Raw genomic sequence first — 27,986 nt, 5'->3', positions numbered from 1 at the left:
CTCAGCCTTCCATAGTGCTGGGATTACAGGCATGAGCCACTTCGTTCAGCTGGCTGTGAGGTTTACATGGACGCATGTAACTGGCCTAGTAAGGAGAGTCAGCCCACAGTGGCAGTTTCACAAATGGTGTCTTGGTGTTGATGTTGTTAACATAATGACTCCTTGGGGTGTGGGAAGAAAGGGATTGGAAAAAGAGAAGTGGGGGACCTTAATTGGTCTCTCCTACAGCCTGGGACTTACCCCTTCTGGGACAAAGAATGCCGCACTCCAGGTTGAGCTTCCGTAAAGGGATATCAGGCTCTATAACCCACAGTGGGATAAAAGGGCCAATAGCAGAGGCACCAGCCCTGGGTCTGGGTAGAACAACCTCCCACAGGTTCACACGGTTCAGACACCCAAGGCATGCCCACAGGGCCACCCGCTTGTGGTCGCACCCTCCCTCCCTTGCAATTTCCTGTATGGTGGAGGAGTCAGGGATCCCAAGGGGTCCAGCTCTTTGAGAGTTAGACTAACAAACGCAGGCAGCTGAGGACACTTCTGGGAATACTGGGTTGTCTTGGCTCCTGGAGGGGAGAAGGGCAGTGAGGCAGAGCCTCAGGGCAAGACTGGGAACCTGGCCTCCACCCCTCCGGGTTAGGCAGCTTCTCTTCACCGGTCTGAAACTCAGTTCTCTTGCCAATACAATAATCATCTTCATGCCAATAAACAGCCCAGTGCCTAGCACATAATAAATGCTGAGTAAGAGATGCCTAAAAAAATGTTTTTAAAGGAGAGGAAGTCATTGGACAATGTGGCAGACATTGCTGGTCTCCCAGCGATGCCCATGTCCCCGTGTATCCTGCTAATAGAACTGTGGTTTTGTTCAAAGGGAGGGAGATTACCATGCCCAAGTTCAAGTCAGTCACTACAATGCTGTCCCCAGTTTCTCAATCTGGGAGTGCAGCAGTGAGGCGTGGCCAAAAGACCCAGCTCTGGCCAATAAGATATAAGTGCAATTCTTGGGGTGCAGGTGGAGCTGAGCCACCTCCCTTCTCTTCTTCCTTCCTTGAGCCAAATCATGGTTCAGGGGCCTAAAGTCGCTGGATGGCAGTCATGAGGCAGTGAGCATGAGGACAAACACCAAACACCAACATGCTAAGGATGGCAGAGCAGAAAGATCGAGTGAGAGCACCTGGCTCCCGGCAGCATCTTTGAAAAGCTGAATTAATGAAAGCAACCACTTACCACGAAACTTGCTATAATGGGAGGAAAACAGCTCCATGTATGTTTTAATTCACTGTTAGGTCTTTTCAGTTCCTTATAGCTGACAGCATCCCCAACTCACATAGCAAGACATGAACAGGAAAGCAGACAGGCAGTATGTTGGGAATTTGCAAACACAAGGCAGCTGCCACTGCAGTAAATGCAACAGGCAGACGGGGCCCACAGTTACCTATCATCCCAGTGACGTAACCCGCCTGCTGCAGCACCTCTGCCAAGGTGGACTCGTTGAGCGGAAGGCCTCCCACAGAGGTGACTGCAAAGTTGCGCGTGACTCCATTGCGAAGGCCAAGTCGTCCAGTGAGCAGGGAAGCCCGGGAGGGTGAGCAGGTGGAGGCAGCTGCATGGAAATCCACAAACCTGCAGGGAAAGGACAGTGGTCAGGACCGCACCAACCACAGGAAGCCAGAGTAAAAGAAAAGGCAGTGCCCACTCAGTTCCTGTGATTTCAGTGCTCAAAGGTCACCCAGTCATGGAACAAGTCAGGAAATGGGATTTCTGGCCGGGCGCGGTGGCTCACCCCTGTAATCCCAACACTTTGAGAGGCCGAGGTGGGAGGATCACCTGAGGTCAGGAGTTCAAGACCAGCCTGGCCAACATGGTGAAACCCCGTCTCTACTAAAAATATAAAAATTAGCTGGGCGCAGTCTCGTGTGCCTGTAGTCCCAGCTACTCAGGAGGCTGAGACAGGAGAATCGCTTGAACCTGGGAGGTGGAGGTTGTGGTGAGCCAAGATCACGCCACTGCACTCCAGCCTGGGTGACAGAGCGAGACTCCATCTCAAAAAAGAAAACAAAACAAAACAAAAAAAGGAAATAGGATTTCTGGGTTTCAGGAAAATGAAACCCAGAGAGGTAACACAAATAGTCCAAGTTTCCACAACTCATTCAAATAGGTTTAATCCAACAAATTCAATCTTATTTATTCAAAGATTCCACATTTCAAATGTGCCTACTTACTAACGTTGTATTTGTTTAATCCCAAAATCAATACTTGAGGTGATTTAGGGTCATTTGCAGATATAGGCAGACCTGCAAAAAGTCTGAGTAGCTTTGGCGCACGCATTCTCAGTGGAGGCTGAACGAGGTGACCCTCTCCCTTCTGGTTTCAGCTCTCATATCACACTGTAAACAAATGTCCTCACAGTCTATTTAGAGCCACGGCTTTTGCATTTTTGTGTTTTGTGTCGGTGGTTTCACTGTGGAAAATGGCCCCCAGATGTAGTGCCTAAGTGCTGTGTAGTGTTCCTAAGCGCTCAAAGGCTTTGATGTGCCTTATAGAGAAAATGTATGTGTTAGGACCAGGTGCGGTGGCTCAGCGTGTAACCCCAACACTTTGGGAGGCCGAGGCGGGTGGATCACTTGAGGTCAGGAGTTCAAGACCAGCCTGGTCAACATGGTGAAACCCTGTCTCTACCAATAATATTTTTTAAAAAATTAGCCAAGTGTGGTGGCAGGTGCCTGTAATCCCAGCTACTTGGGAGGCCAAGGCAGGAGAATCGCTTCAACCCAGGAGGCGGAGGTTGCAGTGAGCCGAGATCGCACCACTGCACTCCAGCCTGGGTGACGGAGCAAGACTCCATCTCAAAAAAAAAAAAATATATATATATATATATGTATATATATATATGTATATAAAATAAGGTATCTTTACACAGCAGCATTCATAAAATACAGTTATGTATTAATTTGATTAGTGAATGAAAATGTTGTGACCAGATGCCCACAGGAAGCTAACTCCATATTTTCCCTAGGAACAAAAGAGTCAGTATTCCCTAATTCAGTACTCATGGTGGCTTGATAGAACACAACTATTATCAATAACAAGAATTGACTGAGGTCGGGGGCAGTGGTTCACTCCTTTAATCCCAGCACTTTGGGAGGCTGAGGCAGGTGGATCACCTGAGGTCAGGAGTTGGAGGCCAGCCTGGCCAACATGGCGAAACCCTGTCTCTACTAAAAATACAAAAAATCAGCCAGGCATGGTGGTGCATGCCTGTAACCCCAGCTACTTGGGAGGCTGAGGTAGGAGAATTGCTTGAACCCAGGGGTTGGAGGTTACAGTGAGCCAAGATCGCGTCACTGCACTCCAGTCTGGACAACAGAACAAGACTCTGTATCAAAAAATTTTAAAAAAGAATTGACTGAATCTATTACCTATTACTGTACACCCAGTCCTTTTTTAGACATTGTTGAGAAATACAAAAGAATTCTAGCCGTTATCCTACCCTCAAGGAACATGCAGAAACAAGACATTGAGTGACAAGACGTGAGCAAATTTAAGTCACAACAATGCACAATGGTATGTAACTAAGACCCCAAATAGATGGATAGAGCCACAGAAAATGGAGATAAGGAACCCTCTAGGATTGAGATCCGGAGAAAGAACTGGATGATGGTCCAAGGTTTAGAGAAATCTCCATAGAGAAAGTGGCACAGAGGTTGGAATCAATCTTAAAGATGGGACTGTTATGAACACTTCAAAATGCACAAGGACAGGCACTCCTGGTGGAGGAATAGCACGATATTCTTATTTTTGCAAAAGGAAACACTGAAAGGATACACCAGAAGCTAATAAAAGAATGGTTTCCCACAAGGGGCGGGAGAAACAGTATGTGGAGGGGGAAAGCAAGATTCTCTGGACTATGTTGTTATACGGTTTGACTTTTGCACCTTGTAAACGTTTGACATGGCCAAAAAGTAGAATTAAACCACAAGGGAAAAAACAAGCAGACCCTATGATTAAAAAACAAAAAACAAACAAAAAAAAAAAAACGCTGAAACAAATAAATCCAATCATATAATAAACAGTAATATGACCACACAGAGGAAAGAATCATTTGAAGTAGTATTAGCACCCAGTGTTCTGGCTGTACAACATTAATGGGATATAATCTAAGGACAAAGAGAACCACAAAAAAAAAGCTTAAACTTCACCCAGTAGCTGTTCCATTGGTGGCAATATTGGGTTCAGGATTTTGAAACTATTTTATGTGATATGGTAGAGTAAAGCAAACAAGTAATTATATTAATGTTCCTAATCAGGAACTGAGATTTCCAGGGTAAAAGGTAAAGATATAAAATAAAAGAAGATAATAAAAAACCTATAATGTTAAAATTAATATAGAAGTCATTATGAACTCATGCTTTTTAAAAATATAGATCTCCTAGCTGCTATCTGCTGAAAGGGCCTAGAATCATTGACACGCCAGTAGCAATGAGGATGCTACACCTCTATCTTTGTTTTAAACACCACCCTGCAATAAAAGGAATCGGCTCTCCTTGGAGAAATAGTTAATTCCAGATTTGAGGAAGGAGAAGTACCAGGGGAGTCTGGGACATCTGCTTGTGCCAGGAAGCAAAGACCCAACAGCCAACTTCGAGGGGCTCCTCCTGGCCAAACTTGGGACAATGTGGGCATCAAAAAACAATTAGGCCTGGCGTGGTGGTTCACACCTGTAATCCCAGTACTTTGGGAGGCTGAGGCAGGTGGATCACTTGAGGCCAGGAGTTTGAGACCAGCCTGGCCAACATGGCGAAACTCCGTCTCTACTAAAAATACAAAAAAATAGCCGGACATGGTGGAACATGCCTGTGATTCCAGCTACTCAGGAGGCTGAAGCATGAGAACCGCTTGAACCCGGGAGGCAGAGGTTGCAGTGAGCCGAGATCGCACCACTGTACTCCAGCTTGGGAGACAGAGCAAGACTCAGTCACACACACACACACAAAAAGAACAGTTAGTGTATTTGATTGTAAGCCATGAATAAATAAAAATCCATTAGTCCATACTGACACTCAGAAAAATTCATTTACCACCATTAGGAAAGAATGTTATGCCAACTCCACACCCTAAAAATTCATAATTAAACATTCATCTTGACACCTTAGAAGGACCATAGTCATCACTAGGTGATGAGGGAAAGCACTCCTTTTCAGAAGCATGCCAGGCAGTCGGACGCAGGGAAGGGATGGCAGGCTCAGGAAATCACCATTTTTGCAACCCCATCTCCACCTCACCCAACCCTCATCTATTTTTTTTTTCTTTTGGGGCAGCCAAATCAACCCATCCCCCAGCTAATAACTGATGATCAGTGGATGTGTTGGGAGTGGTTGTTCAGAGTGTCAACCGCGGAGCATCATAAATTGGACAGAGCTGGAGATCCCCACCTTATAAAATGATTAGTTTAGTGTCACGTACAACGGGTACCCTGACCTCATACATCTCCTGATGGGATGCAAGATGAAGTTTATAAAATCAAGGATTCTTGCCAAAAGCATTTACCCTGAATCTAATCAAACCTCTAGATCTAATTTCCAGGTTACAGGAAATACAGCTCAAATTAAAAAACAAATTAAATGACACCACAAGGAAGTAATTTAACAAACCAGTATCTTGATATTCTACAAGAAAACTGGTCTAGTCTCTTCAAAAAGTCGGTATCATGGGATAAAATGGGATTGGGGTGGGTAGTAACCTACATTAAAGGACATTAAAGAGACAAAACTAAATGTAATATGTGATCCTTGATTGGCCTGCAGTTCAAATAAACTAACAACACGTTTGGGGATAATTAAGGGCATTTTAATACAGACCCAATGTAAGATATCAGGGAATTTTTTTTTTCATTTTCTGAGTATAATAACAGTACTATAGGCATATGGAAGAATATTATTCCTCTTTTTTATTTTTTTATTTTAATTTTTATTTATTTTTCTCTTGTTGAGACAGTCTCGCTCTGTCGCCTGGGCTAGAGTGCAGTGGTGCGATCTCGGCTCACTGCAACCTCCACCTCCCAGGTTTAAGCGATTCTTCTGCCTCAGCCTCCCGACTGAGAGCTGTAGCTGGGACTACAGGCATGTACCACCACGGCTACAAAGTGGCTAATTTTATGTTACGTATATATCACTTTATTTAAAAAAAAATCCTACAGACTGAGAGGAGAATGATCAAAGAGAATCTCTTAGGCAGGGGCCTTGGCCCATTAAGCCGGCTGTCAGGAGGTCTTCAGGAGAGAAAGCTGCTGATTTATAACAAAGGGATTCATTTATCATTTCACTCATTCCAAAAATATTTACTGAGCAGCAACAGTTACTAGGGCCAGACCCTGTAATCCATGTTAAGGAAGCAAAGAAACGGTCCCTATACTCAATGACCTTCCGGTTTCGTTTTCAAACTAAAGTCCAAGGAGGTCATTTCCATTTCACAATGAATAGTTATAACCATTTTTTTAGCTTGAACTATGAAAAGGGCGCTTTACATATACTAAGTCATTTAATGGCATTAAATGCCCCTCCTGGGAGAGCCCTAGGGTGGGCGTATATAAGGATTCCCATATATAGATGAAGAAACTGAGGCAGGGGGAGGTTAAAGACCTTGCCTCACACTGCTGGAAGGGGTAGAGCCACAATTTGTATCCAGGCAAATCCAGTCCATGCTCCTGGCTGTGGCACTATGCAGTCAGGTATCCAAGGGCACACTCTGGGGCTCAGGCCTGTCTGATTCCAAATCCTATGCAGGTGCCATTAAACCATGCTGCCTCTACTAAGAACTCCAGAAGCTTGTCTTGAAAGTTGAAGGGAAGGGGCAGGGGAGACTCGCCCACTCCACAGCCAGTCTTGGAAGGAGGAAACCCCCAACAGATAAAGTGAAGTTTTAAAGCGGAGAGGAAAATGTGCCCAGTCCCCCTGGCCTAATGTAAGGGAGGAGAGAAAAATGAACTTGGCCTGGGCATGAGAAGAGACCTTGAGGCTTAACCATCCAAAGACAGGTGTGGGACACACACACGCACACATACATACTAAAAACACACATGTATACAACACACATGCATGCACAAACACACACACACACATACACACACACATCTTCAAATACAGCTCAATGTGAACGGAGGAAAGTACTAACTGGGCCTGGGGAAGGCCTCTTGAAATCAGATGATACAACACTGGAATGATCTACTCAGGGAAGCCAGTTTTTCAAGGTTTTTGTACCCTAAAAACCATCTAGGGTAAAATCAGGCACCTGAATGCCTGGGGGTTTACCTCGGAGACCTGCCTGAAGACAGAAGTTTCCTGGAGCGAGCCTTGCTGGGATTCTAGGAATGTATGCTTTTGGAAAGAAGAGTTTCTGCTGGCCGGGCGCAGTGGCTCACACCTGTAATCCCAGCACTTCGGGAGGCCAAGGCGAGTGGATCACCTGAGGTCGGGAGTTCGAGACCAGCCTGCCCAACATGGAGAAACCCCCGTCTCTACTAAAAATACAAAATTAGCCAGGCGTGGTGGCACATGCCTGTAGTCCCAGCTACTCGGGAGGCTGAGGCAGGAGAATCACTGGAATCCAGGGGGCGGAGGTTGCGGTGAGCTGAGATCGTGCCATTGCCCTCCAGCCTGGGTAAAAAGAGCGAAACTCCATCTCAAAACAATAAATAAACAAACAAACAAACAAATAAATAAAATAGAAGAGTTTCTGCTTAGCTTCCTAATCTCCAGGTGCCTATTCGGGGTCAAGATCATCCAGACAGCACCTTGTTTCTGGAAACCTTCCTCCTTTGCCTTCCAGGAGACCTGTCTTCATCCTCCTTTGGTCTCCCTGATGGCTGCTGTTCTCCCTCCATTGTGGGCCTGTCTTCCTTTGTCCGTCTCTAAGATGTTGGATGTGCCCAGGCTCCCTCCCCAGCTCTCTTTTTACTTCTAGTCCACTCACATGCTCTGGGAAGTCTCAGACAGCCCTACTCTCTAAACTAATGCCTAAAAGCTGATGATCTCCAAATCCGTATTTCCAGTTCAGACTTCATGTGGAGACCACCTTCACTCCCCTCCCCTCCCGGACATCTCTTCTTGGCACCTTAAACGCAATAATCCAGGGCTGCCCTCAGTGTCTTCCCCTCCAAAAATTGCTCCCATCTGCCATCCGGGGAGCAGTGCCACCACCATCCACCCCACATCCCAGCAGAGAACCCATCAGGGCTGCCTAGACGCTTCACTCCTGCTCATTCTCCATGTCAGGTGGTCACCAAGTTCTATCGGTTCTCTCAGATCGTGTCCTTCCTGTCTGCCACCCACTATCACGGCCTCCATAGAGGTCCTTAGGAGCTAGAGTCAAGGTTATTACAGGAGACTGACCTTCCTGTCACCTCACATCACCCTCCACATTAGTACAAATGTTTTTCTTTTTCTTTTCTTATTTACTTATTTATTTATTTGAGACAGATTCTCATTCTGTTGCCCAGGCTAGAGTGCAGTGATGCTGCAATCTCAGCACACTGCAACCTCTGCCTCCTGGGTTCAAGTGATTCTCCTACCTCAGCCTCCTGAGTACCTAAGATTACAGATGTGTGCCACCATGCCCAGCTAATTTTTATATTTTTAATAGAAACTGGGTTTCACCATGTTGGCCGGGCTGGTCTCAAATTCCTGGCCTCAAGTGATCCTCCCGCCTTGGCCTCCCAAAGTGCTGGGATTACAGGCATGAGCCACTGCGCCCAACCCAAATGTTTTTCCATAATGCAAATTTGATCACACCAATCCCTTATTGAAAAACATGATCTTGGCCAGGGGTGGTGGTTCATGCCTGTAATCCCAGCACTTTGGGAGGCCAAGGTGGGTGGATCACTTTAGGTCAGGAGTTCAAGACCAGCCTGGCCAACATAGTGAAACCCCGTCCCTAGTAAAAATACAAAAATGAGCCAGGTGTGGTGGCGAGTGTCTGTAGTCCCAGCTACTCAGGAGACTGAGGCAGGAGAATTGCTTGAATCCGGGAGGCAGAGGTTGTAGTGAGCTGAGATTGTGCCACTGCACTGCAGCCTGGGTGACAGAGTGAGACTCTGTCTAAAAAAAAAAAAAAAGAAAGAAAAGAAAAAAGAAAAGAAAAGAAAGAAGACCAGGCATGGTGGCTGACACCTGTAATCCCAGCACTTTGGGAGGCTGAGGCAGGCAGATCACCTGAGGTCAGGAGATCGAGACCATCCTGGCCAACGTAGTGAAACCCCGTCTCTACTAAAAATACAAAAATTAGCGAGGTGTGGTGGTCGGTGTCTGTAGTCCCAGCTACTTGGAGGCTGAGGCAGAAGAATCACTTGAAACTGGGAGGCAGAGGTTGCAGTGAGCTCAGATAGCACCACTGCACTCCAGCCTGGGCAACAGAGTGAGACTCCATCTCAAAAAAAGAAAAGAAAAACACGATATTGCTCTTCCTGTTTCTCTGGGCTTATCTGCTGCCCCTGATGCCTGCACCTCCTTTGCTTCCAACACACCACATTACTCCCATGCATCTGTGCCTTTGCAAATGCTGTTCTCCCCACTGGGAATGTCTCTCCCCACTATCCTACCTTCCATTCATTGGCAAATCCCAGCTGTCTTCAAGGCCTAGATCAAATGTTCAAATGTGAGCACTTCGATGACATCCTCCCTGATCTCTCCTCCTGCAACCTATCTGCCACGCCCCAATACCTGCACAGAAGCGAGGTCTCCCTTCTCCATGTAATTATATATCACTTGACATGTATCTTTTTTTTTTTTTTTGAGACGGAGTCTGGCTCTGTCGCCCAGGCTGGAGGGCAGTGGCATGATCTCGGCTCACTGCAAGCTCTGCCTCCTGGGTTCACGCCATTCTCCTGCCTCAGCCTCTCAAGTAGCTGGGACTACAGGCACCCGCCACTACGCCCAGCTAATTTTTTTGTATTTTTAGTAGAGATGGGGTTTCTCTGTGGTAGCCAGGATGGTCTCAATCTCCTGACCTTGCAATCCACCCGTCTCGGCCTCCCAAAGTGCTGGGATTACAGGCATGAGCCACCCGGCCAACATATCTCTTATAACACTCAACTACAACAGTGATAATTGCTTGAGTCCAGGAGTTCAAGACCCAGCCTGGGCAATATAGGGAGACTCCCATGTCTACAAAATATTTAAAAATTAGCCAGGTGTGGTGATACATGCCTGTAGTCCCAGCTACTTGGGGGGCTGAGGTGGGAGGATGGCTTAAGCCCAGGAGTTAGAGGCTGCAGTGAACCATGATCGTGCCACTGCACTCCAACCTGGGTGACAGAGTGAGACCCTGTCTCAATAAATAAATAAATAATAAATAAAGGCCACTAATGCTTTGACATGCCTCCCATTGAGAGGTGGGGTCTATGTCCCCTCCGCTTGAATCTGAGTGGGTTCTGTGACTGCACTGACCAATAGAATAATGTGGCAGTGAGTGATCCTATGCCAGTTTCTGGGCTCAGGCCTTACAAGACTGGCAGCTTCTACCTCCTGTCTGGAAACACTCTGTGAGCCTCCATATAAGAAGCTGAACTACCCAGAGACCATCACGTTGCAGAGGCCGTCTGTAGGTCCTCTGGCTGGTGACCCCAGCTCAGACCTTCCCCGTGGAGATGTCCACCATGGGAGCAAGGCCTTCTCAGACCTCCCAGCCTGACCATCTGCTTGCTACACTCCACGAGGCGACCTTAGTCAACACCCAGTACTAAAGAATTGCCCAACCAAGGAGTGCCTGAATTCCTCACTGCAAAGATCATGGGCTCTAAGAAAATGGTTGTTGCTTGAATCTAAGGTGAGGGCTGGCTTGTTAATCAGCAATACACAGCCAGAAGAATGTATCTCTCATAAGGTTTGGTTCACTATGAAGTCACCAGCACAGCAAAGAACAAATGGGGTGCTACCAAATGTGTGCTGATTGGATGATGCCACTATCCTCTTTGCTTTCATACCACATAACAAGACTTGCTAAAGAGACCTGGGCCTCAGTCCCAGAAGATGGGTTCATTCTCTGACGCTGTTTCTCAAGGTGACAAACAGCAATGGACATCATCAGAGAGCAGTGAAATCGCACTGTGAGATCCCAGCCCTGTCCATCTAGAAGCCTGGCCTGGCCTTAAAACCATAGTCTTGGAAGCAGGCCATTGATCCCTCTGCCTGACAGAATGAGGGCAGGGAAGTTGTGTGCGCCAACATATGCACAACGGGTTTACACGAGTTGGGTGAGGTCCTCCCTCCAGAACCTCAAGGAGCTCCTGGTGCCACCCCGGCCAGCTCTTCCTTCCTGACCATCGGTCTCCTAGGGGCTAGAAGAAACACTGCAGGCTTTCTTCCCTCCATCACTGGGGGCCTTGGGTAAAATTTCCCAGGCACAGGTTTCTTTCAAAGCGTCGCTGGCAGCCACACGTATTGGGACCACAGGGACCCAACTTCTGAGCCCAGGATGTGGATGTGGCTGGTAGCTAGTAACTGCTACCCTTTGATGTCCAAATCGAGTTCTAGCTATTGCTCACAACTTTGCTCCCCAAATGCTCATCTCTACCCAGCTTTTTCTGTTCCCTTCCTCCTGAGACTGAAGCACAAGGATCCTCCAGGCTCACACTCCTAAACCTTCCATATAACAACTCTTATTACTCTTTTTTTGTTATTATTATTATTATTAATGAGACAGAGTTTTGCTCTTGTTGCCCAGGCTGGAGTGCAATGGCACGATCTCGGCTCATTGCAACCTCCACCTCCCAGTTCAAGCGATTCTCCTGCCTCAGCCTCCCAAGTAGCTGGGATTACAGGAGTACACCACCATGCTCAGCTAATTTTATATTTTTAGTAGAGATGGGGTTTTGCCGTGTTGGCCAGGCTGGTCTTGAACTCCTGACCTCAGGTGATCTGCCCACCTCGGCCTCCCAAAGTGCTGAGATTACGGGCATGAGCCACCATGCCTGGCCTCTTATTACTCGTTTTTTTTTTTTGTTTTTTTTTTGAGACAGAGTCTCACTCTGTCGCCCAGCCTGGAGTGCAGTGGCGCGATCTCCTCTCACTGCAAGCTCTGCCTCCTGGGTTCACACCATTCTCCTGCCTCAGCCTCTCAAGTAGCTGGGACTACAGGTGTCTGCCACCACGCCCGGCTAATTTTTTTGTTGTATTTTTAGTAGAGACAGGGTTTCACCATGTTAGCCAGGACGATCTCGATCTCCTGACCTCATGATCCACCCACCTCGGCCTCCCAAAATGCTGGGATTACAGGCATCAGCCACTGGGCTCAGCTCTCTTATTACCCTTATAGACATTTATGAAACACTTACTATAATCCAGGCACTTTTCCAAGCACTTCGCATACATTAAGTCATAAGCTTCTGTTGCCCCTGGCTTCACTTTTGTCAGAATTCGTAGCTCTGTACGAGCTGGGCCAAGCTTACTGGTGTTGTCTCTTTATCCACCACAGCAGAACCAGCTTCATAATTCATGGAACCCAGTAAAATATGAAAATGCAGGGTGAGGTGTTGCGGGAAGTCAGGGACCCCTAATGGAGGGACCGGCTGAAGCCATGGCAGAAGAACATAAATTGTGAAGATTTCATGGACATTTATTAAGTTCCCCAAATTAATACTTTTATAATTTCTTATGCCTGTCTTTACTGCAATCTCTGAACATAAATTGTGATGATTTCGTGGACATTTATTAGTTCCCCAAAATTAATACTTTTATAATTTCTTACGCCTGTCTTTACTGCAATCTCTAAACATAAATTGTGAAGATTTCATGGACACTTATCACTTCCCCAATCAATACTCTTGTGATTTCCTATGCCTGTCTTTACGTTAATCTCTTAATCCCATCATCTTCGTAAGCTGAGGATGAACGTCGCCTCAGGACCCTGTGATGATTGCATTAACTGCACGAATTGTTTAAACAATATGGAATCTGGGCACCTTGAAAAAAACAGGGTAACAGCGATGTTCAGGGAACAAAGGAGATCAACTTAAAGTCTGGCTGCCTGTGGGCCAGGCGGAACAGAGCCATATTTCTCTTCTTTCAAAAGCAAATAGGAGAAATATCGCTGAATTCTTTTTCTCAGCAAGGAACATCCCTGAAAAGGAGAATGCGTTCCCAAGGGGAGGTCTCTAAAATGGCCACTTTGGGAACATCTGTCTTTTATGGTTGTAGATAAAGGATGAAATAATCCCCGGTCACCCGTAGCACTCCCAGGCTTATTAGGACGAGGAAATTCCCACCTAATAAACTTTGGTCAGACCGGTTGTTTGCTCTCAAACCCTGTCTCCTAATAAGATGTTATCAATGACAATGCATGCCGGAAACTTCATTAGCAATTTTAATTTCACCCCGGTCCTGTGATCTTGCCCTGCCTCCATTTGCCTTGTAATATTCTATTACCTTGTGAAGCATGTGATCTCTGTAACCCACACCCTATTCATACACTCCCTCCCCAAGCTTGCTGGTTTTGTGGCTTGGGGGCATCACGGAACCTGCCAACATGTGATGTCTCCCCCGGACACCCAGCTTTAAAATTTCTCTGTTTTGTACTCTTTCCCTTTATTTCTCAGACTGGCTGACACTTACGGAAAATAGAAAAGGACCCACGTGAAATATCAGGGGCTGAATTTCCCCCGAAAGTCAGGCCAGGCACAGTGGCTCACACCTATAATCCTAGCACTTTGGGAGGCCGAGGTGGGCAGATTGTCTGAGCCAGGAGTTCAAGACCAGCCTGGGCAACACAGTGAAACCTTGCCTTTGCACTGGGCACAGTGGTTCATGCCTGTAATCCCAGCACTTTGGGAGGCCAAGGTGGGCAGATCATGAGGTCAGGAGATCGAGACCATCCTGGCTAATACGGTGAAACCCTGTCTCTACTAAAAATACAAAAAATTAGCTGGGCAAGCTCATGGGCGCCTGTAGTCCCAGCTACTCCAGAGGCTGAGGCAGGAGGATGGCGTGAACCCAGGAGCTTGCAGTGAGCCAAGATCATGCCACTACACTCCAGCCTGGGAAACAGAGCAAGACTCCATCTCAAAAAAAAGAAAAAAAGAAAGAAAGAAACGCTGCCTTTGCTAAAATACAAAAAATTAGCTGGACGTGGTGGTGGGCGCCTGTAGTCCCAGCTACTCGGGAGGCTGAGACACGAGAATTGCTTGAACCCAGGAGGCAGAGGTTGCAGTGAGCTGAGATCATGCCACTGCACTCCAGCCTGGGTGACAGAGTAACACTCTGTCTCCAAAAAAAAAAAAAGAAAAAGAAAAAGAGAAAGAAAATGCAGCGTCCCTGGTTCAAGAATCACTAAGCATTTTAAGACAGTGACAGCAAAGCCTGCAACCAAGCACAGGGTCTAAGTGTGCAACTGCCCAGGCCACAGTGCCCCTAAAGCTAGCCCTGCACAATGCCATCAGCCTTGTCTTAAATCTCTCAGCCCAATGGGCTTCCCAGGCCAGGAGAGAACTGCCCGTTGGTCTCAGGGCCCCAGGCAGTGCTCCCATGTGGCATGTGGTTGCTTCCTTTGCCAGTTTCTGCAAGTTTATCTGGGCCTTCTTTAGATTTTTCCCTACATACCAGCTATTCCTATACCAATCTTCCCTCTCAGTAAATAGCACCCTCCACCCTGTCACTCAAGTCACAGTCATCTGAGGTTCCTCTCATTCCCTCCTGCCTCTCCACAGCTAAATTATTAGCATGTCATATCAACTCAACTTCCAAATATATCCATAATCTATCCATTTCTCTCCATCTATCTGCTCATGTCCTGATCCAAGCTACCATCACCTTGTACCCAGACCCTAGGGCCGTCATGTCAAACAACCCTAGGGGCCACCATTCACACCACAGTCCAGAGATGAGCAATATACAGTCTCCCCCGTTACAAGTGGCAGCCCTACTTACTCCCCACTTCCAATTTCTGTCTCCAATTCCCCCTCCCCTCATTTTCCACGGTGCACCCAAAGTCATCTTTAAACTTTCTTTTTTTTTTTTGAGATGGAGTCTCACTCTGCCACCCACGCTGGAGTGCAGTGGCTCAATCTCAGCTCACTGCAACCTCCACTTCCAGGGTTCAAGTGGTTCTCCTGCCTCAGCCTCCCAAGTAGCTGGGATTACAAGCACACACCACCACACCCAGCTAATTTTTGTATTTTTAATAGAGACAGGGTTTCACCATGTTAGCCAGGCTGGTGTCTCGAACCCCCAACCTCAGGTGATCCACCCATCTTGGCTTCCCAAAGCGCTGGGATTTCAGGAGTGAGCCACCACACCCAGCGTCTTTGAAAATGATTATCACCTAGCATGAGTACATACAGCCCAGGATAAGCTTTGAATGTGGCCCAACACAAATTCATAAACTTTCTTAAAACATTGAGGTTTTTTGTGATTTTTTTTTTTAGCTTATCAGTTATCGTTAATGTTAGAGTATTTTATATGTGGCCCAAGACAATTCTTCTTCCAACATGGCCCAGGGAAGCCAAAAGATTAGACACCCCTGTGATTAGTCCCTGGCTGGAAACCCTTTAATGGGTTCTTATTGCAGTCAAAGCAAATTCGAAGTCAGCACAGTCTACAGGCCCTCCATCACAGCCTCCCAGCAGGGGAGCTGGAGCACAGTTAGGCCCAAATGAGCCAAAAGTTTTCAGAGCTTGTGTTCATCTCAGCCCCTGGGGCAGCCAGTGGGGCCTGGGGCAACTCAAGGCACCAGAGCTGTCCAATGTGGGCTCTGTCTGTTCCCTGCCCAGCTCCACGGAAAGCAGTCCCCTTACAGCACAATGTGGAGACAGCCCTCCACTGCCAGCCTCAGCGGAGGTCCTTGGAAAGGGGCACAAATATCACTAATTTCCAGGTGTGACATGACACTGGAAAGGTGGGAACTCACCACCCCAGTGATCTGGATCCCGTGTGGCATCAAACCCCTCCTCCCCAAGCTCTCTCCCCTCCAGCCAGACAAGGTGAGTTGCTGTTTCTAGAACACCCCCAGCTGGTTCTGGCCTCAGGCCCTTTTTGTGTTCCCTCTGTCCTAATCACTCTGCTCTGGGTCTCCAACGGGGCTGGCCCCTCCTGGTCAGCTGGGCTTCAGCTCTCATTTCGCCTCCTGGGGAGATCTCCCTAACCCGACTACACCCGCAGCAGCACTGTTCAAGTTTGTCCCTAACCTTTATCACATCTGACTTTATCTTGTTCAGGGATTTGTCTTTTTGCTGCTGCTGGCTCCCTTATCCAGATTAGAGTTCCACAAGAGCAGAGGTATGTCTGCCTAGTCTCGTCACTGCCCTGGGGTATAATTCCAGACCTCAGGAACGCTGTTTCTCCACCATCAGCAGCTCGGGTCCTGCACTCTACCTCGTAAGACCTGTTTCTTCCAGTCTGGTGGGAAAGCCACAGCCTGCATCGACACTGGCTTCCTCAGCTTGGTTCTCTGCAGGCCCCATGACTTCATCCCTCCAGAACCTAGGCATGTAGACCTGAAGACACCACTGGACATCCCTCCCTTTGTTCATCTCTCTGCCTCCGAACAGACACACGCATATCACCTGCCATCTCAAACCTTTCACCTACAAGCTCCTGGTCTAGTTCAACCAACCACAACAGAGCTAGCTGGGGAGCTACAGCCCTTTCCATCAAAGAGTTTACACTCTAGCAGAACTGTCATATGTGGATAATAAGAGAAAATAAGATGAGCCCTATCTGAGAAATACAAAGAAAGTGCTATGGGAGGCAGAGTGATAAGAAAATTAAAGGCACGGAAAAACAAGCCTGGGTCCAAATACGACCCCAACTCTGTCTAGTGCGAGACTAGACAGGTAACTCAATCTAAGCCTCAGTTATCTTCTTCTGCAAAATGGGCATAATCAGACCTATCTCATCAAGTTATTTGAAGAATTCCATAAGATTATGTACATAAAGTAATTAGCAAAGCATCCAGCACAGAGTAGGTTTTTAAAATTCATGGCAGGCAACATGATGACTGCCATCACCAGCTAAATGGGGAGAAAGAGAACATTTCAGGGTGTGGAGGGGCAATAAGTGAGTGGGATGTGAGTGGATGGAACTCTGGGGGTGAGTGGCACTTAGATGCTGCTGATGTTATCCTGGCATCATGTTCACTGCCACACGTATGTCATGTCAACTCAGACTCAACATGCACTGAACCAAGCTCAGCATTCTCCCTCCAAAAGCTGTGATCACCCCCTCCTGGTCAAGCAGTCGCACTAAGGCAGTAGAGACTAAGACATTATCTTCAAGTCTCTCTGCCACTTCCTGCATCCTTCTGATCCTCCTCATTCCCAATGACGCCACCCAGGATCAAAATGATGGTTGTCCCTCACCCAAAGCACTCCCTCTAACCCATGCTAGCGTGCTGATTGGTCATGCCATTTTGTAGCCCCAAATCTCAGCCACCATAACCCACCATGCTCTGGCCCAACCTACCTATCAGCCTCTGAGCCATGGCTGCTTGCCGTGGGTCGGGCTGCATCCCCAAAAAAGATATGTTGAAGTCCTGACCCTCTACCTTAGAACGTGAACGTATTTAGAAATAGGGTGATTGCAGAGGTAATTTTAAGTTAAGATGAGGTTATACCGAAGTAGAGTGGGTCTTGATCCAATGTAACTGTTGTCTTTATTTTAGAAGAGCAGAGAGAAGAGAATACTGCGAAGACACAGAGACACCCAGAGGGAAGATGGTCATGTGAAGAAGAGGCAGAGATGAAAATGATGCCAGCACAAGCCAAGGAATGCCTACAGCTACCAAAAGCTGGAAGAGGAAAGGAAGGAACTTCTCCTAGCGCTTTGGAGGGAGTGTGGCTCTGCCAACACCTCGATCTTGAACTTCTAGCCTCCAGCACTGTAAGATAATACATTTTGGTGGTTGTAAGCTACTCAATTTGTGGTACTGTGTTACAGCAGGCCTCAAAACGAGTACATCTCCCTGTGTGTCTCCAGGGTCCAGCTCAACAGTATTCTTTTTCCTGGAACATCTGGAATCCCTCGCTCCCCCACGCCCCACTCAACTCTCCAACTCAACACGTTAACTCTGTTGTATCTCTGCTAAATAATGCATTACCTTCTTCTTGCCCTTCGAAACTCCAACCTGTCCTTCAGAACCTACTATTGTCACAAAGTCTTTCCTTACCCTCCAGCAGGATAAGCCTTGACTTTGACTTCACAAGTATGTCAAACTGTCACACAGCCTTTTCATGTCTAATGTAGACATCCGCCTGTTGTCTGAGCACTGACTATTGCTACCATCAGTTGTGTTTTGCTGTGGAGCATCCACTCTTTCTCTGGCCACTCCTTCTACATGACTCATGGGGCTGCTGACGCCTGTTCCCTGACGCACAACAACCCACCCCAACCCACCACAAGAAGTATCATTAGTTTCCAGGTGTGACACGACATGGGAAAGGTGGGAACTCACCACCTCAGTGATCTGGACCCCGTTTGGCATCAACCACCTCCTCCCCAAGCTCTCTCCCCTCCAGCCAGACAAGGTGAGTTGCTTTTTCTTTTTTTTTTTGTTTTGCTTTTTTTGTTTGTTTGTTTTTTAGACGGAGTTTCACTCTTGTCGCCCAGGCTGGAGTGCAATGGCATGATCTTGGCTGACCACAACCTCCGCCTCCCGGGTTCAAGCGATTCTCCTGCCTCAGCCTCCCAAGTAGCTGGGACTACAAGCATGCACCACCACACCTCGCTAATTTTTGTATTTTTAGTAGAGACGGAGTTTCACCATCTTGGCCAGGCTGGTCTCAAACTCCTGACCTCATGATCCACCCGCCTTGGCCTCCCAAAGTGCTGGAATTACAGGCGTGAGCCACCGCACCCGGCCGAGTTGTTTTTTCTAGAACACTTCCAGCTGGTTCTGGCCTCAGGCCCTTTTTGTGTTCCCTCTGTCCTGATCACTCTGCTCTGGTCTCCACAGGGCTGGCCCCTCCTGGTCAGCTGGGCTTCAGCTCTCATTTCGCCTCCTGGGGAGATCTCCCTAACCCGACTACACCCGCAGCAGTACTGTTCGAGTTTGTCCCTAACCCTTATCTTATCTGACTTTATCTTGTTCAGGGATTTGTCTTCTTGCTGCTGCTGGCTCCCTTATCTAGGTTAGAGTTCCACAAGAACAGAGGTATGTCTGCCTAGTCTCGTCACTGCCCTGGGGTATAATTCCAGACCTCAGGAACACTGTTTCTCCACCATCAGCAGCTCGGGTCCTGCACTCTACCTGGTAAGACCTAATGATAGTTTCCCATGTCATGTCCCACCTGGATACTAATGCAGTGCGGGACTCCACCGCACGCTAATCACACTAGCACAACCTTCTGTCCTCGGGGAACTGGCCCATGACCCATAAGCCAAGCAGGGCTATTGTGAACTTAAACTTGGAATTTTCTGAACCAGAGAATGAGAAATAGCTTTTTTTCTCCCTCTGGAATATCAAGCTATAAGCAGGCAACCCCAGAAGGGTAAGGGCTTCCTTGACTATCACATGGAGGAACTTGAAAGAATGGGCCAACTGGCTCAGAAGCACAGAGCAAAAAACGGAGGATCTCAGGGGCTTAGTTCAAGAACCCCACCTATGCCTCTTTTGTGTTTAGGTTGATTGAGTTGGGTTTCCGTCACTTACAACCAGAGAATCCTGGCTATTATACTGTAGGTCAGCTATCCCCCATCTTCCTGGTACCAGGGACCAGTTTCACGGAAGACAGTTTTTCCACAGACGGGGGTTGGGAGGGATGGTTTTGAGATTCAAATGCATTACATTTATTGTGCACTTTATTTCTATTATTATATTGTAATATATAATGAAATAATTACACAACTCACCATAATGTAGAACAAGTGGGAGCCCTGAGCTTGTTTTCCTGCAACTAGGTGGTCCCATCTGGGGGTGATGGGAGACACTGACAGATCATCAGGCATTAGATTCTCATAAAGAATGTGCAACCTAGATCCCTCACATGGGCAGTTCACAGTAGGGCTCGCACTCCTGTGAGAATCTAATGCTGCCGTTGATCTGACAGGAGGCGGAGCTCAGGCGGTAATGCGAGTGATGAGGAGTGGCTGTAAATACAGATGAAGCTTCACTCACATGCCGCTCACCTCCTGCTGTATGGCCCAGTTCCTAACAAGTCATGGACTGGTACAGTGGCCTGGGGGTTGGGAACCCCTGCTGTAGGTGATTCAGGATATGTCAATGAACAAGACAAATCCCTGCCCTCAAGCTGCTCCCCGGTCAGCGAGGGAGGTGGATAATTTCATTATGTAAGAGGATTTGGAAAACATGAAGCACAGGATGTTCTCAAAGTGCACCAAGTGTGTATACCTGTGTGTTGGGAAAGCATTTCCCAAAAGAAGTTAAGTGTAAGCTGAGACCTAAGGTATAAACAAGCATTAGCGTTATTTGTCTTATAGTAACAAAAATATCTACCACGTACCAAGTGGCTACTACTCTACTCATGTTACACATATTTCTAACTTTTAAAACACTCTGTAAAATAGGCATCCAAATTCCCATTCTACAGAGAAGGAAGCTGAGGCAGAGAGAGTTTAAATAGCTTTCCAAGACTACATAGCTGGTATGAGCTCAATGCATCTTATGCCAAGGCCTGTCTCATCATGGTGCCATACTGAAGACTGCAGACTCCTACAGTTAGGAAATGGCAAAGCCCGAATTTGAACCCAGGCCTTTCCAACCCAAATTCCTATGTTCTTTCCACTACAGCCACGCGAGGGAAGGTTGTCTGGAGCTGGGCCGGTCCACAGGAGGTATCGTATTAACTAGGTCATCGTGTTAACAGGAGCCAGTCTTTGGCTGGGAAGGTCCTGAGAGTCATGCTTGGTGGTGCCAGCCCAGAGAGCCTGACTCACATCCACACAAACCACATGAGCCCAAGAAAGAGGCAGGAATGCCCGTGACCCATCTGACATCCAAGGATGGGTACAGGAACCAGAATGTCAGCGTGGTCAACATGTTTTCTTCCTGTGCACAAGCTACACAGGAAATCAGAATCTGAAGTTTGCCTTAGTGAGTGTGGACTTCATTAATGCTAAGAGAATTCAAATGGAGCATCGAAAAAGTCCTTTACTTTGTGAAGCTTAAGGGCCTTTTCTCTACTATAGATTGACTTTTTTTTTTTTTTTTTTTGATGGAGTTTTGCTCTGTTAACCAGGCTGGAGTGCAGTGGCATGATCTCAGCTCACTGCAACCTCTGCCTCCCAGTTTCAAGCAATTCTCCTGCCTCAGCCTCCCAAATAGCTGGGATTACAGGCATCTGCCACCACGCCTGGCTAATTTTTGTATTTTTAGTAGAGACGGGGTTTCGCCATGTTGGCCAGGCTGGTCTTGAACTCCTGACCTCAGGTGATCCACCCTCTTCGGCCTCCCAAAGTGTTGGGATTACAGGCATGAGCTACAGCACCCAGGCTGTGGATTGACCTTTGACAGTGGCTCTGAGATACTCAAAGGCTGTTGAGCCACCATTTCCTCTTGCCTGGTTCCATGGACTGAATGTTTGTGTCCCTCCAAAATTCATATGTGGAAACCCGAATCCCCAGTGTGTCCGTATGTGGACACGGGCCCATTAGGCGATAATTAGATTTAGATGAGGTAATGAGAGTTCCATCAGCTTCCATGATGAGATAAGTGCATTTGTGAATAGAGGATTTGGCTGGGTGTGGTGGCTCATACCTATAATCCCAGCATTTTGGGAAGCTGAAGTGGAAGGATTGCTTGAGCCCAGGAGTTCAAAATCAGCCTTGGCAACATAGCAAGAGCCCATCTTTACAATAATAATGATTCATTAATTAATTAGAGGGTTCTTTCTCTCTCTCATTAAGTATGTCTATGGCTTCAGGGTAATGTCAAGTTAATTTGAGTCCTTTTCCTAGTTTTCATTGACTTCTCAGACCTAGAATTTATAAATTAGAGTCTGCCAGTGACTCAAACTATCTGAACTTCATTTTGCTCACACGTAAGTGAGGATAATAATGCTAATCTTATAAAATCCCTGCAAGGATCAAATGAAAGAATTTATAAATCACATTGATAGGATATGGCACCAAGTAGATGCTCATTCAAAATCTGTTCACTCCAAAAAAAAAAAATCAATTCTCCTCCCAGACCCTCCATGTCTTCCAATAATTAAGATGATAACATCAGAGAGAGAGCCCTCTCTTATTAATTTATTATTATTATTATTGTAGAGATGGGGTCTTGCTATGTTGACCAGGCTGGTCTTGAACTGTATTCTCCTTGTGAGAATACGGCAAGAAGGGGGCCATCTGCAAGCCAGGAAGAGAGCCCTCACCAAAACCTGACCATGCTAGTACCCTGATGTTAGACTGCAGCCTCCAGAACTGTGAGAAATAAACATTTATTGTTTAAGCCATACAGTCTGTTGTATTTGTTACAGCAACCCAAGCTAATATGACTGGCCAGTGCCAAAAACACACTGCCTGAATGTTATTCCTGCTTGCCCAATTTTAATGATGGCCCTAAATGTAATCTCCCCGTGAGCTTGTTAACGTCCTCATCTTGGGAACAGCTATCTTAATTTCTTTATTTTTTTATTTTTTTTAATTTTGTTTTGAGACGGAGTCTCACTCTATCGCCAGGCTGGAGTGCAGTGGCACAATCTTGGCTCACTGCAACCTCCGCCTCCCAGGTTCAAGCGATTCTCCTGCCTCAGCTTCCTGAGTAGCTGGGACTACAGGCACACAACACCATGCCCAGCTAATTCTTGTATTTTTAGTAGAGATGGGGCTGGCCAGGATGGTCTCGATCTCTTGACCTTGTGATCCACCTGCCTCAGCCTCCCAAAGTGCTGGGATTATAGGCATGAGCCACCGCGCCCGGCCAGCTATCGTACATTTCTACAGCGGGATGCAGTTTTGAGTTCCTTTGCCAGGTGTAGGTTCCATGAGATGGGGCTTAGAGTTGCGACTCCAGCCTCAAGCACAGCACCTTGGTGGGGCACGGCTGCCTCAGCAATATCTGGTGAACAAACAAACAAAACTTGGAGAAACTCAGGTGGTTTGATTGGAAAAAACATGTCAGTTCATTTTTCATGTAATCACTTAAGCGGATGCTTTCAGGGCTCAATTCCTTCCCCACAGTGTGTTAAAGTTCATAGCTTAACTCTCAGAAACAATCTCGTTTCCTTTATTTGCAATTCTTTGGAGACGCTGTACCCACCCCCAAAAATGCAGCTTTATGAACTGGCCTGCACGTCACCTTTTTCCCCTCTCCTGGCTACTGTCTCCATTTAGTTGGACTAATTAATAAGCAATAAAATGACCTTGTTATTTGGGAAGCTTTCTTTCCTCCCAAGTCTATCTGGGCAGGCTCAGGCCAGTTCACCATCAGGGGTCCTAATTAAAGTCTGAAAATACATTGTAAAGCAAAGCTGGAAATACAGAGCAGACATTACAGCAGCCCGTTAACAAGAAAATCAACGCAAATTAAGACACAGCCAGACAGAAACCAAAGCAACTTGCCATTGCATAAATTATGTGTATTAGAATCAGGGAACGCTAGCACTGGAAAGGCTGCCACAAAAGCCCCAGAGAGACATAACGTCGCAAAGTTAAGCGTGTCCAGCCTTCATTTACAAGGAATTTAAAATAGATGATGAGGCGTTCTGTGGCAACTCTCTACATTGCTATGTGACTGGAATAAAAACTGTCCTTGCTCCATTCATAATGTAAAGGCGTGGACGTGAAAATAGGTTTTTATAATCTTTTGCTGTGGCCTTTGTGTGTAGAGGGACAGGGTTGGGAGATGGGAACTGGAAAGTAGCTGAAGTAAAACTTAAGAGAACCAGCTCAGCCCAGCCTCCACATTGCCTTCTGTTAAATGGGAATACAGCTGACTTATTCCTCAGAAGGTTGTCAAGTGAGATCACTGAGATCATGGATAGGCACGCCCTTTGTAAGCTACAAGCAAATGTGGCAGCAAATAGTGAACTTGGTGCCTTTCGTCTACTCATTCATTCATTCATCCATTTATGCTCTTATTCTTTTTCTTTCTCCCTTTTTTGAGATGGGGTCTTGCTATGTTGTCCAGGCTGGAGTGTAGTGACTATTTACAGGAGCAAGGATAGTGCACTGCAGCCTCAAATTCCCAGGCTCAAGTGATCCTCCTGGGTGGCCTCCTAAGTAGCCACCACACGTCACCACATCCAGCCTCTTGTTCTTTTCCAGAAAGGATTCCTGGCAGCTGAGCTTGGTTATGGTCCTTGGCAAATTTATCCTTTCCTTTTCACAGTCTCATATATATATATATATATATGCACATTCACATTCAAGGAAGCACACACACAAGGTAAATGACAATGCGACATACACATAGGCATCTATAAGCCTCCTGAATCTGACATCTCTCTCCATTGCCACAATTCTGAGTCAAGCCATCCTGGAGATCCCTGCAACGTGACCCCTGCCCTTCCAGCTACCTGTGTGGGCCATCCTGGTAAGCGGGAACATCCCATCTCAAATGTAGATGGATGACTTCAGTCGTTCAGGATCCCCAAAGCTTGCAGGTCATGTCCAATCCTGTAAACATGTACACGACACGCTGTACCAGATGCCCAGTCCCTCCATCCAGTCTCACGCTCCCAGCCCTGCCATACTCAACTACTAGAATGCAACACCCCCTGGAGAGTGAGGGCTTTTGGTTGTCTGGATCACAGCTGTGTTCCCAGCACCTGGGACAGTGCCCCGAGGGAGGCCCTAGGAATCAGGTCTGGGTCTTTGCTCTTGCCTTCCCTTCTGCCTGCAACACTCTCCTCTCCCTTCATTTTAAGTCTCAGCATTCAAGTCTTAACAGACAATCTTGATTGATGACCTCTTGACTTTGTTCTAGAGAAATGACTTTTCCTGTAGCCCCATGGCACTATCTTTTTTTTTTTTTTTTTTTTTGGGACGGAGTCTTGCTCTGTCACCTAGGCCAGAGTGCAGTGGCACGATCTCGGCTCACTGCAACCTCCAACTCCAGGTTCTAAGCGATTCTCCTGTCTCAGCCTCCCGAGTAGCTGGGACTACAGGTGCACGCCACCACACCCAGCTAATTTCTTTTGTATTTTAGTAGAGATGGGGTTTCACCGTGTTGCCCAGGCTGGTCTCGAACTCCTGGGCTCAGGTAATCTGCCCCCCTCGGCCTCCCAAAGTGTTAGGATTATAGGCGTCAGCCACTGCACCCGGCCATGGCACTATCTTTAACAGGATTCCTCACTGCCAGCTTTATCATCTAAAAGGTGAGAAGCCCAGCAAGGGGTCTTTCTCTTTCTTGACTGAGACCAATCTGTAAGTGATATGCTAGTTCTGTCCCCTAAGCTATCAATTCAGATACATCCATCTCAGGTTATAAAAGCAAAAGGAGTAGGAGATATGGCAGGAGTCTCCACTCTCACAGCACACTACCCTCCTGCATTCTAAAAGCTGGTTTTCTTGTCTTTATTTGCCATCAGGCCATCGGTCTCTTAAGGGCAGAGCTGGCTAGGGTCTCCCAGCATTTGTCTCACGTCCTCCTCTTCGTAGAGATTCACTGCTGAATGACTGTGTTTGGGAGGCTTAAAAGAGGAACTATTAATAGCAATTGGACAGGCTACTTTGAACTTGCAGTTGGTTAAGCAGGCAGGCACCAAGGCCCCACTGGTTAATATTTCAGTTCCTTTTCTTTTCTCTAAGATTGGCTACCATCTAGGTCATTGTGTTCCTGCCTGTCCCCATCTATTAAACAGAGCCATGAGGTAAAAACCTGAAGTCCCTTTTGTTCAGCACTTACCTGGCCCCAGTTGAAAGGTGGGCACGACATGATTTTGATGTCTATTTGACCTATTTACCCAAGTGCAAAAACATAAAGTCGCCTGTCCCACCATACCAAGAGCTTACAAAGAGAAGTCAGGATGGGACCTCCCAAAGCTGGCATCCCAGGGATAATGGTGAAGTTCAGAGGACAAGAGGATTTCTCTCCAGTGAGGGTCCTCCCAACCCCGAATCTGAGTTACTGTCAGGGGTAGGAATACAGCTGAAAAGGAATTACATGAAAGAGGAAGCGTCCTTCTCTCCCTAATATTGGTCTTGTTTAGAATGTCCTTTCTGCCCTCGTCCCCATACTGTCCACCAGACATCAAGACCTCATCACAATCCCCTGCAGTGTGACTGCTGACCTGGTTCGCATCTTCCATTAGGTTACTGCCAAATCCCCAAGGCAGCAGGGTGGCTGAGAAAAAGAGGTCTGAGAGGTAACAGGGTGCATGAACTCTTGCAAAAAGCCAATTCTGAGAACAACAATCAAGCCAAGTATTCAACTAAATTGACAGCTCAATTCATTGCTCACTGAGGCCCGTTTTAGAAACAGCCTCAAGTCCCTGGGAGCCCCTGCCCTTCCTGTGGCAAATATTGATCTTTGATTCCTAGCTAAGCCACTGCCTGTAACTCCTAGCAGCAGCAGCATTGACTTGACTCAAAATTAAACCAGGGGTACAGAAGGGGGAAAGCAGAGAAGAAATGAGATCAAGGTGCAAAGTTAACATATTGCAAATCAACATACATAAGTAAACATGATTACAGTGTGCTGTCACCTGCACCTCTGAGTCAGCCTGGCAGACAGCTCAAGTAAATGGGAAGTATCTGTGCTTCGCTGCCTGTGATCACCTCTCTCTCACGATCACTGGGCATTCTCCTTCTCTCTCCCAAGAGACCTGTGAGTCATTACTGCCCAGGAGCTCAAATCCCCATTCAGAAATCCTAGGCCATTGCCTGAATCCAGCCACCCAGCCAGGAGTCATGCAAGGCACTTCCCAGCCTGAGAATTTTCAAGAAATAATGTCACTTGTTCATCACAGGTGAAACCAGCACTGGCTTTCCCTGGGTCTGAGATGTGCTGCCAGCAAGAACCAAACTAGTGTTGTATCATCAGCGTTATTCACTGAACTCTCAGAGTTATCTTAAATAATTTCAGACTGCATGAAGAGCTGGAAATGATGCCAACAGAATGCGTTTGTCCTCTTCTCTTTTTTAAACCATGAGCAACTCATCCCTCTGTCCCCTGTTGTAATGCAAGTTGCTTTCCATCTCCTGTTTTACTTAATTTTTTTTTTTTCCCAAGACAGAGTCTCGCTCTTGTCGCCCAGGCTGGAGTGCAGTGGCATGATCTCAGCTCACTGCAACCTCCACTTCCCGGGTTCAAGAGATTCTCCTGCCTCAGCCTCCCAAGTAGCTGGGATTACAGGCAGCCACCACCACGCCCGGCTAATTTTTGTATTTTTAGTAGAGACGGGGTTTCATCACATTGGCCAGGCTGGTCTTGAACTCCTGACCTCAGGTGATCCACCAGCCTTGGCCTCCCAAAGTGCTGGGATTACAGGCATGAGCCGCTGCGCCTGACCAGTTGCTTAAAATTTTTAAGTTTTAGTTGATTACTAAGTCCCTGACATTTTCACTTAAATTTCATTTCAATTATCTTCTGGCTATCTTATCATTTTCAAACTGATAAGTGTTCAACATCACAGCCCAGCTCAGATCTGCAAAGGACATTGGCAAAATGATACCCCACAAGGTCAAGGGCAAAATAGGTTGGCTGCTTAACCTACTGACACGTGCAAGGGGACTTGGGGCCTTGCGGTGCATACATGAGCAATCTCTCAACACTGGGGAGCCTCAAACGACAATGCCCTCTGATAAAGAGATGTTTGCTGATTTGCAGTAGCTTTGGGTTTTTCACATACAAAAAAAAAAAAAAAAGTTCATCATTATTTTTCATGTAGCCAATCTTTAAGCTGGCAAACCCACAAACTAGATAACCTACCCCCACATGGCAGAGAGCTGATTATAACAGTAAAAATGCTTCGTCTCTCTCGGCCTCAGTTTCTTCCGAAGGGGATATGGTGACATGAATGCTCTTTGACCTGGGCTACTGTAAATGGGCTTAAGGCTGTGGGATTTTAGGCCATAATCCCTATTTTATCTCCATGTAAATGGAGT

The 27,986-nt window shown here is 46.8% G+C and overlaps 2 protein-coding genes across 6 annotated transcripts in view; both read right to left on the bottom strand.

Moving 5' to 3' along the window:
* Positions 1–27,986, bottom strand: part of ARSG (arylsulfatase G) — a 186,525-nt gene that overhangs the window by 101,639 nt on the left and 56,900 nt on the right. For all 5 annotated transcript variants that reach the window (XM_032177837.2, XM_032177839.1, XM_032177841.2 and 2 more), the window contains exon 3: positions 1,433–1,620. In XM_032177837.2, the coding sequence (XP_032033728.1) occupies positions 1,433–1,620 (188 nt within the window). The remainder of the gene's footprint in view (positions 1–1,432; positions 1,621–27,986) is intronic.
* LOC116483633 (keratin, type I cytoskeletal 17-like) overlaps positions 26,592–27,986 on the bottom strand; it is a 137,691-nt gene continuing 136,296 nt past the window's right edge. The window contains exon 8 of the transcript XR_009210097.1: positions 26,592–26,602. The gene's annotated coding sequence lies outside the window, so the exon portion shown is untranslated. The remainder of the gene's footprint in view (positions 26,603–27,986) is intronic.

This window comes from Hylobates moloch, unplaced genomic scaffold (genome assembly GCF_009828535.3).
Source record: "Hylobates moloch isolate HMO894 unplaced genomic scaffold, HMol_V3 SCAFFOLD_15, whole genome shotgun sequence".
Lineage (NCBI taxonomy): Eukaryota > Metazoa > Chordata > Mammalia > Primates > Hylobatidae > Hylobates > Hylobates moloch.
Note: the sequence above shows the minus strand (reverse complement) of the source record. Positions and strands in the feature narration are given on the sequence as shown.